Below are 20,908 nucleotides of genomic sequence, written 5' to 3'. Positions count from 1 at the left end.
AGGCGAGATACTGAAATGTGGAAACATCAACATGCACAAAGACGTGGAAATGCTAACAGGTAAGTGAATTTTAGAAATGCAAACACCTTTTTATAGCTTTTAAAAATAATATGCTTAAAATAATATTATGCACACATAATCTTTGGTTCCTATTTTGTAACCCAAATAATGCATTTTGTAATGCATTATTTGGGTGTCAGGGTTGCCAGTTTGGACCAATGGACAATATTATCCAGGGAATCTGAAGCATTCAGGCAGTACTTGCTCAGCCTGTATACCCTGGTTCCTCATAACCTGGGTGTAACAGGCCATCCTGGATTTAAGAGTTGCTGTTTGACTCCTAATGTACCAGGGCTGTCTTCTCACACATTTAGGAAGCAGGACGACCCCATACATCTGCAGTTAAATTACAGAGAACATATATATTACATTAACATAAGTATACAATTTGCTTACAATACTTCCCATGTAAATGTTTAAAAACACATTCAGTTTCAGAAAATGTTTTATGGTGTACGCAAAATTAAATTCACCAAAAATGTTCTTGAGTAAACCACACATTAAAATAATACATCTTTCACACATTAAGGAAAGTGATAATTTAACTATCTTGATATTGCATTTTGTTACCTTTAGGGAGATGAATCAATGGGAACATGGCACCATTGGGTGACATCTGCAAGCCTCTTCCATCTTGTGAGGTGAACGTCATCAGATCAGCCTTCTCCAGTGAGGCTGGAGACTACAAAGGCATTCAATGTACAAGTCTGGACTTGTGTTGTTCTAAAATTATAAATTTGTTTGTAATATTTTGGAATATAAACTGTATAAGAAAATTAGAGGTACACTGTCAACCATTTCATTTTTATCTGATGTGAGTTTGCACCAACCTAGACTCCATGCAAATTGCCACCATAAATGCTGAAGCTAATAAAATGAGTGGTTTTTGTGGCAAATGGGCTGATTTCCCCAGGATCTTTGGTGACCACTGAAATTACAATGTCTGAAGCAACGAAAACAATAAAAACAACAGGCATTTCCATGTGGCTAGGCAGTCATCCTTCACATCAGGGTGTTCATCAGGAGTTTCAAGATCAAGCCAAGGTTTCACCTGGTCTGCAACCTATGCGAGTTGTTCATCTGCAAAATATAATGCATATCAAATACAGTAACTGTGCAAAGAAACGAGCACGGTAAATGTGTAGGGGTTGGACATTTAATGGCAATAAAGAAGCTAATTTAATTTCTTTAGTTACATGTCTAGGTACTCACCTAAACTGCCACTATTAGCATTGCTAACATCCATTTCAGGGTGTTCATCTGTAAAAAAAAAAAAAAAAAAAAAGAAAAAAGAAAAAAAAAGTAAAAAAAAATATCTAATTGCATTATGTATAGACACAGTACACAGACTGGGTTGGAAATGTATTCCCCCAGCATATAAAAAATATCCCATTCTGTCTTGGCTGACACACTGCTCAGATGGAACTTTGATCATCCAAACATATGACCTCTTCATAAAAAGTTCAAATATTTTATACAACATAAATACAAGTGTAGCCACTAGACAGTAGTTAACAGTAAAATTGATCACTCTATTGCTTATTGTTAGTTGTCTATGCCCAATGTATTTTGTTCTTTTCCAGAGATGTGTAATTTCAGAAACAGCTCCTTATTGTTTTTTTTAGAACTCCTCTACCTGTTCCTGTCAGAATACCAATGGATGAACTCACCCCCTCTGTGCGCTCTGGCCAGAAATGCTCTTTGCCCATATTAACTAATTCATCATCAGTTCCATCCCCTTGCAGAATGATTTGAGGTGGAGTTTCATCCAAGATTAATTTTGGGTACTCTCCAGACTTTTAAACAGTTCTCGGCTTCCACTCTAAAGGTAGCCAGTCTTATCTAGCATCAAGGATAAAAGGAAATTATAAAGAAATATTTTTGGAGGATGGATTTTTTTAATTTATTTTTTTACTACTGATATCTTTACAGTTAGCTTTACTTGTAAACTAACCTTCAATAATGATTTACAATGGCTCAAACATTTTCAGTTCATTGGGACCTTTTTTTTTTCTCTATTTGAGGCTGAAGTAGTTTTTTGGCCTTTATAAAAAGGAGCTAAACCAGTGACAGCATGCAATGACACTGAAAAAGAGATTTAGTGTTGTAAAATTAAACATTGAAAATTCAAAAATTGTTAGAAAGTAAAGATTTATGATGATATTCTTATTTTATGCTACATATTATTTTTCCAATGAGAGATGTTTTTTTATTGTCACTGCAGAGTTCCTTCAGCTACGATGTTGCTACAAGCTTTTCCAGTACTTCTTGTCATTTACAGTACCTGCAGTGAACTTAGGGAAGGCTCCGGTTCAAGTACTGCTGTTTGACCACAAGAAAGAGTATTATTTTCATTAATGTTATCTTCATTACCTTATACAGCTAATGATTGTAGTGACATTGTAGCTGAAAAAAACTCTCCAGTGACACTGGAAAATTCTTATTAAAGAATTCTTATTAAAAAAAGCTGCAGCATAAAATGAGATTATAAGTTTTTACTTTCTAACAATGTTTGAATTATCAATGTTTTATTTTTCAGCATTTGACTTTTCAATATTTTAATTGAATTAATCCAATATTTCATTTTTCATTGTTTAATTTTTTTAATGCCAAATCATTGCAAGTCATTGCAAGCCATCATTGGTTTAGCTCCATACTGTTGCGCCTGTAATGCATAAAGAATAATTCTGAAAGTTATGCAAAGTGCCCCATAGCAACATCTACAATACAACTGGCCTTGAAGCGACATAATTTTGGCTTCCTTACTGAGAAATGTATTGCCACCTCTTGAGATACTCATCTGCAATATAAATAGGACAGTAATGTGAAACCTAATTTGAAAATAGATTGTGTCTTTCTATGCACTGTCTGACATAACCTGCTAATCAGAACCAGCTTTATTCTAACTATATCATTATGAACACAGGATATTTTACTGCTGTATAACCCACTGTCAGGAGCTTTTTATGTTGTATCAAAGACTTTTTGAGTAAGCTCACCTTCAAATTTACATTAATAAAGGATGATGAGAGATTATATTGTCTGTAGCCGCCCAACCTAACAAGAGTATAATTCTTATAGTGTAATAGAGCAGGCTTTAAACCTGTAAAAATCTATTTGGAAATTCTGTAAATCAGGCACTCAAAAATATGAGTAGGTAATGAATATAAATATTTTAACATTTACACTGCTCAAAAAAAATTAAAAGGACCACTGTTTAATCAGAGCATAATATGAAGTCAGTTAAATGTTTGAAATATTGATCAGGTCAGTCCAGTAGTAGAAGGGGTTGTTAATCAGTGTCGGCTGTTCTGAATCTGGTGCTAATAAAACTTAACATAGGCTCCAAAGGGGCCACAATGAGACAACCACAAAAACAGGAATGGTTTTGCAGGTGGAGGCCACAGAAATTTGATCCCTCCTTATTTTGTTTTGACAACTTCTCAGTAGTTTTGTATTTGACCAAGGTCCGTCTTACTATTTGTAGCAGAAGTTGATACCTGGACCCTTCAGAGATTGCACAGAGAGTCCAACTCTACCAGGATGGCACATCAATATGTGCCACTGCCCTAAGGTTTTCTGTGTCTTCCAGCACAGTCTCATTAGCATGGAGGAGATTCCTAGGAAGGGTGTTATCTGCTTCTTAGGCTTCTCTCTGAGACATTTTTTAACCGAGACCATCTTGATGCTGCTTATTCAGAAGTCTGATGGGGGTTTTTCCCCCTCTGTGGTCTGATGTCCAAGGCAATTTGATCTGATGTCTGATGATGTTTTCCTGAGAATGTCCTAAATGTACACAATACTTAGAGTAGCACAGCATGCTCAACACTGAACTTCATTACTCACCTCAAATGTCCCAGACAAAAAACTGGGGGAAAAAAGAAAATAAGCTGATGCCCAAACTACTATAGCGTCTCCTGAGCCCACACACATACATGGTATGAAAAGCAGACCGAAAAAAACCACACTGTTGAGTGGGGGAATTTCCAGACAGTTGCTCATGCTGTAGTCAGGTACAGCTGGTACAACAGGAGGTCAAAATATCAAACCAACTCCAAAGTTATATAAACTTGTTTGAGACTCAAATATGAGCACAGTCTTAACAATTTCTAAACATCAACACAGACAGTTTTCAATTGTTTTTTCTGTTGTCTAATGCCTGCCTATACCACTTAGATCCCAACAAATCTAAGTGGTATAGGCCGCTAGAATCTAGAATCTTAAAATCTAGGTCGCTTCTAAACTTCCCACTTTTTTAAGTTTTGTAACACAAAAAAAATCCGGTTGTTTTCAGAAATGTAAAGCTTATGCATTTACTGCTGACAGAAATAAAAAATAGACTGCTCAAAAAAGGGAACACTAAAATAACACACCCTAGATCTGAATTAATGAAATATTATTATTAAATACCTTGTTCTTCACATAGTTGAATGTGACAAGAAAATCACAAAAATTATGAATGGAAATCAAATTTATTAACCCATCGAGGTCTGGATTTGGAGCCATACTCAAAATTAAAGTGAAAAAACACACTACAGGCAGATCCAACTTTGATGTGAAGTCCTTAAAACAAGTCAAAATGAGGTTCAGTAGCGTGTGTGGCCTCCATGTGCCTGTATGACCTCCCTACAACACCTGGGCATGCTCCTAATGAGGTGGGGGATGATCACATTTGTGGCCTGCTGGAGGTCATCTTGCAGGGCTCTGGCAGTGCTCCTCCTGTTCCTCCTTGTACACTGGCAGAGGTAGCGGTACTGCTCAAGGGTTGTTGCCCTCCTACGGCCTTCTCCTGGTCTCCTGATGTACTGGCCTGTCTCCTGGTAGTGCCTCCATGCCATGGACACTATGCTGACAGACACAGTAAACCTTCATGCCACAGCTGACACTGATGCGCCACCCTGGATGAGCTGCAATACTTTAGCTACTTGTGAGGGTTGTAGACTCCGTCTCAAGCTACCACCAGAGTGAAAGCACCACCAGCATTCAAAAGTGACCAAAACATCAGACAGAAAACAGAGGAACTGAGAAGTGGTCTGTGGTCACCACCAGCAGAACCACTCCTTTATTGTGGGGGTCTTGATAATTGCCTCTAGTTTCCACCTGTTGTCTATTCCAGTTACACAACAGCAGGTGAAACTGATTGTCAATCAGTGTTGCTTCTCAAGTGGACATTTTGATCTCACAGAAGTGTGACTTACTTGGAGTTACATTGTGTTATTTAAGTGTTCCCTTTATTTATTGAGCAGTGTATATATGATAAACAATTTATCGTACTATAGACAGCGAACCATGACATTAAAACCAGTGCAAAAGTATTCATCCCCCATGGTTTTTAGTTATTTTGTAATATTAATAACTGTAATTTAAATGCTTTTGAATCTTATTTTATGTGATGTGTCTGCACAAACTGGTCTTGGTGACAAAAAATACACATACAAAATAATAATAATAAACTGTGCATATGTATCCACCCCTTTGGCTATGAGGCCCCTAAAATGTTCCAGTGTCATCGACTACTTTCAGAAGTCACATACTTATTGAAATGAAGTCTACCTGTGTGCAGTTTGAGTGTCACATGATCCATCAGTATAAACAGACCTTTCCTGAAAGGCCCCAGAGGATGCAGCAGCACTAAGCAAATATCACAAAATGAAGACCAAGGAGCTCTCCCAACAAACAGGGACAAAGTTGAGGAGAAGTTGGGGTGGGGGTCATAAAAAAAAAATTAAAAAATCTTTGGTGTTCACCAATATCACCATCAAATCCATCATCTTCAGATGGAAATGATATAGGATTTGACCGATATTAATATATATATATGATATTGTTGACCAATCTGTATAATCTGACCTGTATAATATGATTGAATTTGACTTTATAAAGTGCCTTGAGATGACATGTTTCATGAATTGGCACTATATAAATAACATTTTATTGAATTGAAAATAAGGGGCCGCAACAAACCTGCAAAGATAGGGTCGTCCGACCAAACTCACAGACCGGGCAAGGAGGGCATTAATCAGAGAGGCAGCACAGAGACCAAAGGTAACCCTGAAGGAGCTGCAGAGGTCCACAGCAGAAACTGGAGGATCTGTCCATAGGACTACAATAAACTGTACGATCCATAGAGCTGGGCTAAATGGAACAGTGGTAAGAGAAAAGCCAATACTTAGTGTTAAAAACAAGACGGCATATTTTGAGTTTGCCAAAATTTATGTGGATGACTCCCTGAATCTATGGAGAAAGATGCTCTGATCAGATGAGAGTATAACGTTACTTTTTGGCCACCAAGGAAAACGCTAAATCTGGTGCAAACCCAACACATACAATCAACCCCAAGAGCACCACCCCCACAGTGAAATGTGGTGGTGGCAGCATCATGCTGTGGGGTGTCTTTAAGCAGCCGGGACTGGGAAACTGGTCCAAGTAACAAGAAAGATGGAAGGTGCTAAATACAGAGATATTCTTGAGCAAAAGCTGTGTCAGTCTGCCTGTGATTTGAGAATGGGACAAAGGTTCACCCTCCAGCAGGACAATGACCCGAAGCATGCTGCTAAAGCAACACTCTGGTGGTTTAAGGGGGAAACATTTGAATGTGTTGGAATGACTTGGTCAGGTACCTGCACTAATAGACCCACGGTAGCGCTCACTTTAATTCAATTCAAAAATACCTTTTTAATCCCAAAGGGAAATTAAATTAAATCAAGGACCTGCCGTTTTAACCTGGATGAAAAATGCCATTTTTTTCTATTCCCTCCTCCTCCTTTCATCCCTCATGCAGTGCTGAGCAGCAGTCCAAACTCCTCTTACAGCATCAGAAGGATAGGGATTGCACAAACAGTGCCATTACCTAACAACAATAATTAACATAAGCCCCAGGCACATGCACACACACACAGACACACACATACACATGTGGGGGTAGTCAAACCATCCAGCATGAAGATGCTGGAGCAGTTTTGCTGTGTAGAATGAGCAGAAATCCCATTGGCCAGATGTGGTGAGATCATAGAGACTGATCCAAGGCCACTTGCAGGTGGAATTGCCATAAAAGGTGCCTCTACCAGACTTTGGGGGCGGGGGGTTGAAAAGTTCTGCTTGCTGAAGTTTTCTGTCATTTTGTCCTATTTTTTTTTTTGTACCATAATTAAAATAATAATAACACATCTTCAAAGTTAAAGGCATGATTTGTCAATGAAATAATGCAAACTTAAACAATTGATTTTAATTCCAGGTTGTGAGGCACCTAGACATGAAAAATGCAAAGGGGTTTGAATACTTTAGGGAGGCACTGTACATACATGATGCACTTGGCATAAGTAATTGAAGCCCATAAATCCCATCTCATAAATTACCTGTACTTCTAGAATAAAAAAAAATTCAAAATAGATTCAGAAGATTTCAGATATGGTGAAATTTTAAAAAGACACATTGAAAAGTTAATGGAGTGACCTATACATCATTACCTAGGCCAATCTTAATCTTAATCTGTCGGGTCCCAGGCTTCTTGTCAAAAACTTCCCTGACCTCATAACCTACTACTAATAGTAATCCTTACATCACAGGTTAAATATTACTTTTCATATAATTTTTGAAGTAAAAAGCCCCACCCACACACTTTCTACAGAAGTATTTTTAAACTTGAGTAATAAATGGAATCCTCTAGACACCTCTGCCTAAGTCCCATACAGTATTTAAGTTATAATATCACAAACAACATTAGAGAGACTTTGATGCTTCTAGTGCAGGGACAAGTCCAATCAGAAAGTAGTAAACTACTCTGGCCACGTAAGGAGGAAAAACGTTTTGAATGGAAACAGCAATAAATGTGGGGCTTCATGGGGGGAGGCTGCTAAACATGTCTCGTTGGTTGATAATCACCTGCATTTTATTTCAGTAATTTCTCAGCTTTACAGCAACCATTGAAAAAAAATAAAAACAATACTCACCCCTAAAAGCTCACTCTCTGTGATTTGGAGGAAGCCATGCTGCTTGGCTTGCTTTCAGACTGCAAACCGAGCAGCGGTGTCACATGACCAAAGAAGAGCGATTTAATTGGCTTGACACCAGTATTGTTTGGGGTCAGCAAAAGGACAGCACTTTGCAGACTGTCCTTTTGGACAGCAAATTTGAAACTGTAACATAACTATACAATTATATCCCTTTGAAATCTTACCAATTAGTTTTTATTACATCCACGTTGGACTTAACACAGATTTTACACATTTAACTTTGACATGAAAACTGTACCTGCTTTTTCCATGTCCTTCTGCAGCTCTCTGAAAAGGGCTCCTGGACAAAACTGCTAATTATTCTGTTGACTCCTCTGTGAGAAATCTTATGAGCCACAACGTGCCATGGCTGGTTTATGATGAAATTAGTTTATTTCCTTGTCTGGATTATAGCTTCAATCAATGGTTTCGTATAAAAAATAAAGAAGGAGCAAGTCATATGTATATATATAAAATTGAGTTGCACACATTAGCAGGAATGCTCTCTAAATGCTGACAGATTTCAGCTGTTTTCTGAGGATATTGTCCCTTTTAGCACATCTTTGTAATATTTATTCCCTGCATTGATGTGTGGATTACATTATTGTTGACATCTGACGTGACTCTTTTGTCAGCGGTCGCATAAGAAATATCTAAACTGAGAAAAATGCTGTTGTATTCAATGCTTATTTTGTACACAATTTGTTATCACATAAAATTAAAATTATGCTAAAAATTCAAAGGCTTTTAAAATTCTGATTGAGTTAAACTACTACCATAGAGGAGTATGTTTTTGTGTTGGGACATCCATTAATTAAGTGGATGCTCAATTGTACAATTTTGAGGAATACCTATATTGAATAATTATTACCACTATGTAGAAAATCCATGTTAAAAGCCCACTGCCTTGCATGGATACAGCAGGTGGATTAATAAATACATGCCAGAGTGAAACTTTGAACTCGTTCTGCAAGGGCAGTCGAGGATGGGTGATGTTTAAGAAATCATCAGTTGTCCTTTACTTCTTTAACTTTTGGCCTGTGGCTAACTGCCTATATCGACACCGTCTCTAATTAGAAAAGCAGCTTGATAAAACATGCAATGGCAAGTTTATTTAGAAACAGTAATGCCATTTTGCCATTCTAAGAGCAAAAGGCAACATCATCTTTGTTGTCAGTTTTTTTAATTGTATGAAACTTATGAAAACTTCTTACTTTTGTGAATTGTTTTAAGTGGCAATACTTAATTCAAGTTTTACTAAAAAAAAAAAAGATTTTAAAGGAATTCATATAACCTAGTTTCCTGGCTTTCAACATAATCATTCAGTAAAGCAGACTTTTTAGTTTGACATTTTAAGACGACAAAACATATTTCCACTTATGTAACGTGGGTTTAACTTAACATGGAAAACATAAAATAAATATACATTTTTAAAGATAATACATTTGGTGGAAAATCTGAGACTGAAATGTTATTTTTACATTTTATTTCATTTTGTATTTCATACAGACCACAGCATGCAATTAACTCACTCCGTCGACATGTTACACGGTGAAATTATCACTGTACAAAAGCACTTACTATATATATGTTTGGATTTAACGCATTACACTCGACTAGAAACATAAGCTGTGCTGAAGAGCTTGACAACATGGTTGTATCCTTGCACACAGGTTGACTTAAATCTGATGGCACATGAGTCTGTTCACATTAAAGAGGCTGGAAAGCCATGTACTGCTGATAAAAAGACATTAATAAACAAGCATATGATTTCTTTTTTTTATCCGAGATGCATGTTTGAATCGATGTCCCCTTTAAAGAGCCACATACAATAGCATAAAATACGTAAACAGCTTTCATTGAGTTAAAAAACACAGTTACAGTATGTTTGTTCCCATTTTGTATAGTCAATGTTAAAGGTTTAACATATTGCAACACTGAATATACTGAAATTAAGCAAAATTTAGAGAATAGATTACAAAATCCAAAAAAGTTAAACAAATTAATTACCGTTTCTAATACATATATATAAATATTTACAGCTCGTATAAGAACAAGTCAGTCTGTACTGTCATGGTCACTCACTCACTGAAACCTTAAGACTTTCAATGATGTTTAAGACACGGGAAACGTGAACCGTTCATCTCTTGTTAAAAGAAAAAAAAAAGTCATGTTTGTCCCAATTCAAGAAAATATTGATCTGATACTTGTTACTCTATTACTCCATGCAGAAAGAACTGAAAGGCATGATGGCTGAAGGCCTCGCTCTTATTCATTTGTGCTTATGATGGACTTGGCACTTTCATGTATTAAGGCCTGGCTAACTTATAAAACACAAAGTACTGAACATAAATTAGCTAAAGGCTAGCACATTTATCAAATGCTGATTCCATTTCATTACTTTTGAATTTAGTTCAACACTTTTTGGAAATGTAGTCATTTGTGCTGCATTTTACTTTTCAGGCCGCCTATACCATACATCAGTGTTCGTATTGGGCAAGAAAGGTCACGATGGATTTAACTGTAGCATCCAACATGTGCTTCTACATGGTAAATGTCTCTTAAAGTCATCTCAAGCTTCCCATATCCACTCTTAGGATCCTTGTTGTGGCTTCTTTACACCCTTAGTAGTGCACACGTGTTTACAGTCTACTCATTTGTCAGTACCCCTCTCTTTAAAATATACTGAATGGCATTTTTTTTTTTTCAAAATATAGTTGAAGCCATGCAATCTATTCATGCATATAGGTATGGACATCAGGTATGGACATCAGGTTGTCGCTGACCGGCTTTTCGTGTGCTCAAAGAATAAGGGAGTGCAGGGGTATGTTTTCTGGTTCATTTGTGTTGCATGACGACTGCACAGAGTAACAAACAGGAGCAAGACAGAGGAGGGCGTACACGTGGTGGTGGATATCGATGAGGAGTTCCCCTATTCTTCCAAGATGCTTTTGCTGTCGTTATGGATCCTATCCACAGCTGAAGGGTGGGGATTACTTGGATCTGCTGCTGCTTGTAGTGGAGGCCTGTTAACGAGACAGCAGAATTAGACATTTGCATAAAGATACCCACACCAATAAGGGGTTTGAGGTCGGCTAAACTGAGACGCGTCATGCAGCTGACTTCTTTCACTCAGAAGGGGGCCGCAGGCAGAGGACAGAGTGGGTGGGTGGGAACTAGGTGGATCCTTGCACATGTATTGTGGATGTGACAGATCTGTGACCGAAAACCATGCTCCAAAATTACATAAAGGAGAGTGGTTGCTAGGTAACTTGAGTGCCTGATTTCTCTTCGCAGTTTTCCTGCACAAAGAATTAGGTCACATTTCAGACAGGAGACCGTGTCAATCATGCTCTGAAGTGCCTTCCTGTGAAGAGGACAGAGAGTAAAGTTCTATTCCCCTTAGAAATACTGTACGTGAAAACGCAGGTTGCAGTGCTAAAAGATTAGTGAAGGGTCAGAGAGGGGCATGAACACAGGTTAATAATCACATGCATATAGCATCAACTTGAGAACATGGTGATTCAATTAAAGATGCAGGTACTGACAAAAACGGTATTATAGCATTCAAATTCAGATTGCGTCTGAAGAATGCGTCTAAGAATCAGATGCATGTTTTGAACCAGTTTAATTTTCAGATGTAGACTGTGCAAAACTCCAGTCCTCTCCACTCATTTTCATATGTTGCTTTTAAGGAGCCAGACTTTCTTGTAATCGTTCAAAAAGTTTTGATCAAAGTTTTATGGACTTTCTAGTAATCTAAGATTTTGTTTGAGCACTGGCAGCTTTTGAACTCATTTACCACTTTCAGTTCTGTATCCTGAGCATTTTCAGAGGGTTTTATTTCTGTTTCTTAAGCTCCCTGACTTAGGCTTATAGACTAATTTGCCATAAAAGAATCATAAATTGAAGGGTCGCAATACTGAAACATGACAGATAACTTCACAAAAATAACTTTTTTGAACTTTGTCATCAATGTGCTCCAAAGATACCATTTGTTCCCATTGCTTATAATAAACCTGTGAAAAATACCAATATAATACAATGTGGCATATACAATGGCATTTTATCACCAATAAGATCATTCCCCATAATTTGAGTTTTTTCCTATTTTCTAAAAAGACATGACTCCTAACAGTCTATATTGAAATTTGTTTAGGTCAAATACAGTATGTCATGTTATCTAATTATATAGTTTATTTCTAACCACATGCGTTGGACAGAAAACTAGTAAAAAGCCCCTGAGAGTCCGGAGAAAAGCAATACAATTCCCCAAGAAAGCCTGGAAAACTATTGATCAAGATGATTTTAAAAAGATTAAAAGAAAGTTTGGCTTTACTGAAATAAAATAAGGTTTGCACAATGTATTCCTTGCAATTAACTTCAATTAAAGCAAAGGAGATTTCAAAACACTTTACATGAATCACCATATTTTGCCTGACTGTCCAAAAGGACAAAAACAAGTCAATTATTAAATGACAATAAAACTCATGGCAATAAATCTAAGAAAATATACAATTATTTAAAAGAAGTTGAGAAACTAATTAGATAGCAATGCCAGCATTTTAGTCTTTAAGGGCGAGACTGAAAAATCTGTAACAATTATCCAACAATGTGTCTGAAGAGCTGGAACAACCTGATAAACTGCATGTTATTTCAGATAAGAGATTTAAAAATTAAAAATATATCCTTGTCTTAAAAATCTGACAACAAACTCACAAGGCTAACACATATAAAAACTAAATCCACTGGGGAAAAAAAAGAGGACAAATGAGAAAAGGTTAAAAACACTAGAAATACTGCAACTTATCCATGAAAACATTTTCTGGGGCGGGAACTCTGCATACCTCCAGCTGCTGAGTGGACCTTCCTCATTTAGGGTACTTTAGAGTGGGGAGAAAGAAAAAAAGCAATTTAATGGTCAGCTGTTTGGCAACATAAAATAATGTTAGGCACATATCTTGTAATTGCAGAATTGTTGCTAAAGTTGTACAACCAAAATGTTAGTTTGGAATAAAAAGACAATGTGTGTTACAAAAAAAAAAAAAAAACACAATCTAATCAAAAGTAGCACTTCTCATCATAGGTCAAAATATCAATTACAGATCGCTGTTCAGCTAATGGTGCTGAATACATAATTTAGATTAAATAGACAGAAGTATCTTACATGTATGTACAGGAAAATATCTGACACAGGTTAGTATTTAGACATTTAATTCTTAAAGCCCATAAAAAAGAACATAAAAGATGATTGGCTCTATTTTTTCCGGTTAACTTTCTTAGAATATGGTATAAAGACGTGAGCGGTTGCCTTGTAGTTAGAGCTGGCCGTTTGTGTATTAGAGAGGCCCAAAAGGTTGGCGGTTCACAGTGAGATGTTTATTTTATTTAATATTTTTGCTAACATTTCTCAGTTAAAGCTAATCTTTATAGCTATTCAAAGTTAAATTTTTAGGTACTGCCTAAAAAAAAAAAAAAAAAAAAAAAAAAAGAAAATTAATTTAATCTTTGTTCTTGTGATCGAACCGGTGGCATTTCACATAACATAAATACATTCTTTAATAAATATGAAGGAAAAATGATCGAAAGTAGCATAAATTTAAATTAGCTATGACAATCAGATTGAAGTAACCCAAATCAATATTCACTGTACTTACATTACCATTAGAATAAAAAAAAAAATGAGACAGTATATGCTTTTTGTTTATTTGATTGTGTGCCTGCGTGTAAAATGTATTAAAGGTATGGGAAATATCAGGGAACAGCAAATAACAACTGACGTGAAATAGAGAATAAAAAGAAGTAACGAAAGAGGAGAAATAATTTGAATCAAAATAAACATGTTGCTACTGATAGTCAGTTGTACCTGCAGAGTGGAAGCTGCTGAGTCACTAGTCTCTGACAGCCCTGTCCCTCTGGGGATGCTGGACACGATGTATCTGGAGCCCTTTGGCACAGGCTGTCTGACCACCAGCTTTCCTTTCCTGGTCTCTGCTAGAAACAGACTGTACCAGTAGGCATCGTTGGAGACCAGAGTGGAGTCTGCGATGGTGGAGTTCCTCTCACTGATTACACTATTCCTGCTGGGAGGAGCAGCTTTGCTGGCCTTAGGTGTCTGACACTTCAGCACGATGGTGACCAGTATGGTGATGAGCAGGAGAAACGACACCGAGCCCAGACCGATGACCAGATACAGGTTTATGTCTGCAAAGATGTCGTACTCCAGAGGCATCTCGGTCATGTCAGAGTGGGCCTTAACATCAGTCTCCACTGTCAGCAGCTTGATGGTGACTGTAGCAGAGAGAGCAGGCTCCCCGTTGTCCTTGGCAACAACAACCAGTCTGTGGTGGCGTGAGTCTTTGTAGCTGAACATCCTCATGGTGCGGATCTCTCCGTTGTATTGGTCCAGGCTGAACAAGGAAGCATCAGTCACCTGCAGAAACTGGTAGGTAATCCGAGAGTTGTGCACAGAGTCCGTGTCTAAAGCGATCACTTTAGCCACCAGGGAGCCTTTATCAGTGGATCTGGGGATCTTCTCCTCCACCACTGAGCCGTGAGCGCGCCACGGAGAGACGATAACTGGAGCGTTGTCATTCTGGTCCACAATAATGATGTGGACGGTCACGTTGCTGCTGAGAGGAGGAGAACCAGAGTCTCTGGCCTCAATGTGGAAAAGAAACTCCCTCTCAATCTCATAGTCAAAGGTTTTTAGAGCATAAAGATTCCCGTTCTCAGGATTGATGGAGAACAGCATGGACATGGAGGTGTTGGCGATCTCCTTCTCTATGATGAAATAAACTAGATACTGGTTTTCATGGAGGTCAGGGTCAAATGCAGAGAGCGAGCTGAGCAAGGCCCCCGGTGCGTTATTCTCCAGAACACGTATAGTATAAAATGACTGGGGGAACTGTGGAACATTGTCATTAACATCCAGCAGCTCCAAAGTCATAGTTTCATTGTCTGATAAAGGAGGAGAGCCTCTGTCTGTGACAGTGAAAGTGATTTCATATTCTGGGACCTTCTCTCTGTCTAAAGGCTCTGACACCACTAACTCATAATAATTATCAGAGGACTCCCTCAGTTTGAAAGGCATGTTCTCTGGAATATGAAGATCAACCACTCCATTATCACCTGAGTCTTTATCATTTACACTAACTACAGCGATCACCGTGTCTGTGGCCACATTCTCTTTTACTGGACTCTGAAATGATTTGATGGAAATTTCAGGGTGGTTGTCATTCATGTCAGTCACCTGGATTGTCACTCTACACTGTCCAGATAAGGAGTTAGGCCCCTTGTCACTGGCTATGATCTCCATTTCATAAAGTTTAAAATCTTCATAATTGATCATTTCCTTCACTCTGATTTCACCATTTTCTGGATTCAGCTTAAACATCTCCTGCGTTCTCTCTGACGTGTATAAGCTGTATGAATAAACAATGTCAGAATTGGAGCCTTCATCTAAATCGGTAGCATTCAGTTTGATCACTAAGCTGCCGATGGGAGAGTTCTCCATCACATCCACAACATACTTGTCTTTGTCAAAGGAAGGGGCGTTGTCGTTCACGTCGAGCACGCGAACGATGATGCTGGCCGTACCTGTGCGCGTGGGCACCCCGCCGTCCACAGCAGTCAGAATCAGATTATGAACCGCCTGCTGTTCTCTGTCCAGAGCCGTTTTCAGAACCAAGTCGGCAAACTTCGACCCGTCTCTCCCCGTCTGAATTTCTATAGCGAAATGATCGCTGGCGCTCAGGTGGTAATTTTTCACCGAATTCGCTCCAACATCCGGGTCTGCAGCGTTATTCAGGGAGAATCTCTCCCCGACGGGGCTCGACTCCGAGATGTCCAAATGCATCGTTCCTCTTCTAAAATGAGGAGCGTTGTCATTAATGTCCAATATTTCCACCTCGATGTTAAACATGCGCACCGGGTTCTCAATTGTAGCGTCTAATTTCAGGAAACAGTATGACGTTGTTTTCGAGGGACACAAAACCTCCCTGTCAATCCTTTCCGAAATAAAAAGCTCCCCGGTGTCTTTGTTGATGTCTAGATATTTTTTATTGGCCACAACATCCAGGCGCATTTTCCGCGTCTTCAGGGTCTTCACCTCTAATCCCAAATCAGCTGCCAAATTCGCAACGACAGATCCCTCCTCCATTTCTTCGGGTACAGAATAATGGGTGACCGACCCTACAGCACTCCATGTAAAAAGACAGAGAAACAGGGAGACATACCGCGTCCCGCACCGCAGCCCGACAGGATGTGCCATCGTGAAGATTCCGCTGTCTAGAATCCCCAAGATGGTCATATCTTTCAGTTAAAAGCAGAAAACGCAACGCTAATCGTGAGAAGAAGGCGTTTCCCCCCCACAAATGACGTGCTGAATGTGCACAACAACTCTCATCCCCTCCCCAAATCACCTATCGCGATAAGACCTCGTCAAAGAACGCGTTATTCTCCAAAACAGATAAAAAGCTGAACGAACAATAAAAATATGAATTTCTGAGTTGATTTAATGTTTATTTAGTAATTTGACTTAATAACAAATTAATAAAGCGGGAATATGCTTTATATGTAATTATCTGGAGCTCTAATATCCGCATATGTCATATTTATCAGTCATTAGGCTATACACCATTTATTTTTCCTAAAAAAAAATATTCACCAGAAAGATATGACAGTTAAGATTTTATTTTCTACTTTCTCTCTATTTACAAAAGTCATGCAAAAACTGATGTGTGCATAAAAGCAGTGGAAACAAATACCATCAAACTTGACATAAAGGTAAGAAAATGCAAAGAGGGACGAGGCTGCTTGATATTTCAGCTTGATTATGAGTGAACACTTGCTACCGTTGCTTTAACTATAAAATAGATGAAGAACAACAAAAGTTAGGGAATGCTTAATCACTTAAAAGTCAAAGGCTTCAACATAATTCACTATCACTCTGTAACACCATGACTTCAAAGTTTAAACAGAAAGACATTACATATTTAGCACCCTGAGAAGCTGAATTTTAGAACTTGTGAGAGTGTGAACATAGATGAGCATTTGCCTCATGTTTTTCCATTTTTGTCATGTCAGCCTATTTGTGGAGATCCCCACCTCTCAAACAGGCTCAGCTCTCTTGTGACAGTAAACAGCAGGATGAAGAACAATTAGTGAGAGGCTGACAATCTTTTTTATGATTTCACTCAAGTATTTTCAATCACTACCATGTATTTCTTTTGGTGACTTTTTCCTATGTTAGCCAGACTATTTTCCCAACAGCATCAAGTTTATTCAAATCCATAACTTTAGCAGCCTTGTAGCCACAAGATATTACTCAGTTAATTAATTATTTTGCTGTCAGATAAACTTTTCAATGTGATTTATCTCTCTATGCTCCTCAAGAACACACTTTTAGCAGAAATAGAAATCACATCATGTTCTCATCTAACAAATGAATTAGCTTATATTGGAAACCTTGCTCAGTGTCCCTGAACAGAAAATAAACATTAAGAAAATTGTGCTGAGACATGTTTTTGACTTGTGTTTTTTTATTTATTTTGATCTTTACCTGCTTAAAAAAGGGACAAACTATGCATTCTTCTTTGCGGTCTGACTTGCAACATAAGCTTTGTTCACACCGATCTGGGGCGCTTACATGTTTGTCACTGTGCTAAATTTTGCAGTAAGTGTAGCTGAGATCTGTATAACACAGACTCTGTGGCCTGGCCAGTTAATGTAAAAAAAATATTTAAATATGTCAGAACAAAGTGCCACCCTTTCACTTATTATCATTGCCACTTCATGTTTTTTTCATACTGGAAACTTGGACTAATAAACTCATTTACTTGTCGCCAAGCAGATCTAAGAAATACTGTTCCCTGAATTGAAAAGCCTTTGATTGATGTGAAATGGACACTGGACTGTCAAAGTGACAGAAAGCGGAAAAGAAAATGAAATAACTGTCAACTTGAATCTAATTTAATTAGAATATGGATGACATTAGGATATTTTGATAGGGAAATATGAAATTCTGACAAATTAAATGATTATATACAGAAATCTCTTTTTGCAAAATATAATCTATCAAATACACACTATACAAACTATTATAGTATTAATATTAAACTAACAAATATTTATTTTGAACAGAATTTGAAAACAAATTCTGGAAATATATGCCGGAACAATGATGTGTGCTCTTTGACTTCCAGGTTAATATATGGCAGCTTAATCATTAGGTTACAGTATAGAAACAAAAATACAAAATATATACTTAAAAACTTACAACAAACTGAATAGGTTTTGGTGAATGCCACCAAAACAACCAGACCTTTTATTGACATGAAGGGATTTTGAAATGATGAGGGGATTTTGATGAAAAGTACATTAAACAAATAAAACTGACCAGATCATGGAGTCAGGGATGCAGTCATGGCCTATCATTTAAGCAATATTCAATACTTGGTTGACTGGATTTGGCCAGTTGTGATGTTTATTATTTGTTATTATGTGAAAGACAGCAGCATAGATTAAATAAACATATACTGTAGGTGAATATTTAAAATCTTTCTGTGGAAGTTTACCACTTTGGCACAGAATAGCCTATGGCTACTGGTTAAGCTCTGCCATATCTACACTCTTCATAATTAGTTGTCCATCTCACTTGTTGTCAAAGACCACCACTCAGGATTTTGGATTGTTTGTTCATCTACAACACCCGCAACTCATCTCCCAGTCTGGATATTATTCTCTAAGCGCGTTAGAACCAGGATTCCCCACACCCAGAAGCGATTAAAAAGATGGTTGATAGTCACTACAACAAGTTTTGACAACAACGGCAACATAGAACGTGTGTAGACTGCCACCTGACAAGCAGCAGCTGAAGCTGGGACCACACGATGTGAAGAATGCAAGTCAAAGCTAGGAGAGTTACAGGACCTGACATGTAGATATTTGTCTATGCATGTCTAAAAAAAATAAATAAAAAAACGCTTGTACATACTGCCCTGTTCTTATCTTTTAACTTTTTTTTGTTACAAACTGTAGCTGATGTTCTGCTAGTCTGTCTGTTTATATTTTTCACGATGCCAGCGTTGGAACCGGAAGTCAAATTCCTTTTTTGTAGATAAGTAGATAGATAGATGTATACATTATTGTCCCCCATGGGGAGATTTGTCTTAGACATTGTACGCTAAACAAAGCTGCTTCAACAATTAAATACACTACAAACAATAAAAACCATCCGAACACAATAGAAAAATTAACAAACAAGTAGACAAATATTGCTTGATAAAAGCTGACCCACAAAAGAACATTGACACATTCACACATATAATTTAGCAAATCAGACCAGCAGATAAGACCAGAGCATCAGAAGCATGACAAGATATTGTATGCCTTCCTCATTTAAGAATCTGATTGATGAAGGGACAAATCAGTTTTTAAATCTGTTAAGTCTCTAAGCAGGGATTATTTGCTCAGTTTGTGGGTACAAACTGGCCAAATAAAGTTGATTCTGAATTGCTTCTGACCACATCCCAGGGTCGAGCCCTCCAGGCATGTGCAGACCAACTAGCTGATGTGTTTACTCCAACCAAAGCCTATACGAGCATCTCAAACTAACAACAGCTGTGCCCATCCCCAAGCTTAAAAAGGTGAGCAGCCAGAAATACTACAAACTGACTGCACTCACTTTTGTGATTGTGAAATGCTGTGAAATATTGGTCATGGCCCACATCAAATATGCCATCCCTGCTACTCTGAATCAGCACCAGTTCGCTTGCGGAGCCAATAGGTCAACAGAGGATGCCATCAGCTTCACCCTGCTCACTGCCCTGGAGCACTGGGAGAAACCGAACACCTAAGCTGCTCTTCAAGGACCTCGGCTCAGCATTCAACACGATCATTCGATTTTTTGTCCAAACTGCGCGTTGAGTTATTGTGTTGAATTTATTTAATATGTTTGCTCTCATTTGCCATTCCTGTTAAGATTTTGTTTTGTAAGGACAATTCCTTTATGTTGCCTAAATTAATAGGCAACAGTTCAATAAGGCAATAGTTCATTAAAACGTTATGAGCCTAACACAAGAAGAAGTGTATTAATTTTCCTGTCATTATAACAAACATCTTTAGTATTCATCCATATTCTGTTGGAAGACAGATCTATGTTAACAGGTTATGGTGCCAGGAAGATACTGAAGTTACTCCAGGGAAGAGTTTGAATTCACAAAGTATAGCATTTTTAGTGACGACTAGCAACATGAGTAAGCGTAAAGTCGAACCCAGCAGCAGTTTTTCTACGGAGATGAGAAAAGCTATGAACTGTGGGAAAAGAAATTCTTAGGACATGGATGACAAAAATAAGAATGAGTTAAAAAAGTTCCTGGATGATCAGAGCCTATCACAAGTGATGAGAGAAGCTACTAATGATGGACACAAAGCACTGAAGATATTGAGAAACTATTATGTGGGAAAACCTAAACCAAGAATCATCAGCCTTGATACTGAACGGACTATTCTGAAGAAAACAAGCAGTGAGAGTTTGACGGAGCATTTCATATGGGCAGAGACGATTATTAAAAGGCCTATCAGAGAGATTTAAAGTGTAACAAACCCTGATGTAAAAGCATAACCCCACTGCCAGACACATTCTGAAAAATGGCACCAAAGTGGGCAGTGCCAAGAGACCCTAAGGAGCAGGGCTAAGGGTGCGATTGAGCAATGGGGAGAGGTTCAGGGTGGCTGCAGAGGCTGCGGAGGACAGAATGGGTGCAGTGTGAGTGGCGAAAGTATGTGGCTGAAATATATTTTAGCCAGCTCGCAACGTTGACGCCGTCTGTGACACCGCAGCAGTGGAACCAGAT

At 38.0% G+C, this 20,908-nt stretch overlaps 1 protein-coding gene and 1 long non-coding RNA gene across 3 annotated transcripts in view; both read right to left on the bottom strand.

Annotated features, from left to right (window-relative positions):
- Positions 1-239: 239 nt before the first annotated feature.
- Positions 240-8,473, bottom strand: LOC118557302. 2 transcript variants are annotated; one of them, XR_004927785.1, is made up of 5 exons: positions 8,010-8,471; positions 1,273-1,320; positions 891-1,140; positions 631-742; positions 240-396 (listed from the first exon to the last, which is right to left on the bottom strand). It is a non-coding gene; the product is annotated as an uncharacterized LOC118557302 (long non-coding RNA). The 2 variants fall into 2 exon arrangements; XR_004927784.1 differs by having other exon boundaries at positions 631-1,140; positions 8,010-8,473.
- Positions 8,474-9,520: 1,047 nt separating this feature from the next.
- Positions 9,521-20,908, bottom strand: part of LOC105921864 (protocadherin alpha-C2) — a 32,950-nt gene continuing 21,562 nt past the window's right edge. The window contains 2 exon segments of the mRNA XM_036127035.1: positions 9,521-11,077; positions 12,899-12,934. Of these exon segments, the coding sequence (XP_035982928.1) occupies positions 12,923-12,934 (12 nt within the window). The 3' untranslated portion in view covers positions 9,521-11,077; positions 12,899-12,922.

The sequence above is a fragment of the Fundulus heteroclitus genome, chromosome 23, assembly GCF_011125445.2.
Source record: "Fundulus heteroclitus isolate FHET01 chromosome 23, MU-UCD_Fhet_4.1, whole genome shotgun sequence".
Lineage (NCBI taxonomy): Eukaryota > Metazoa > Chordata > Actinopteri > Cyprinodontiformes > Fundulidae > Fundulus > Fundulus heteroclitus.
This window is presented reverse-complemented; position numbering and strand designations above follow the sequence as displayed.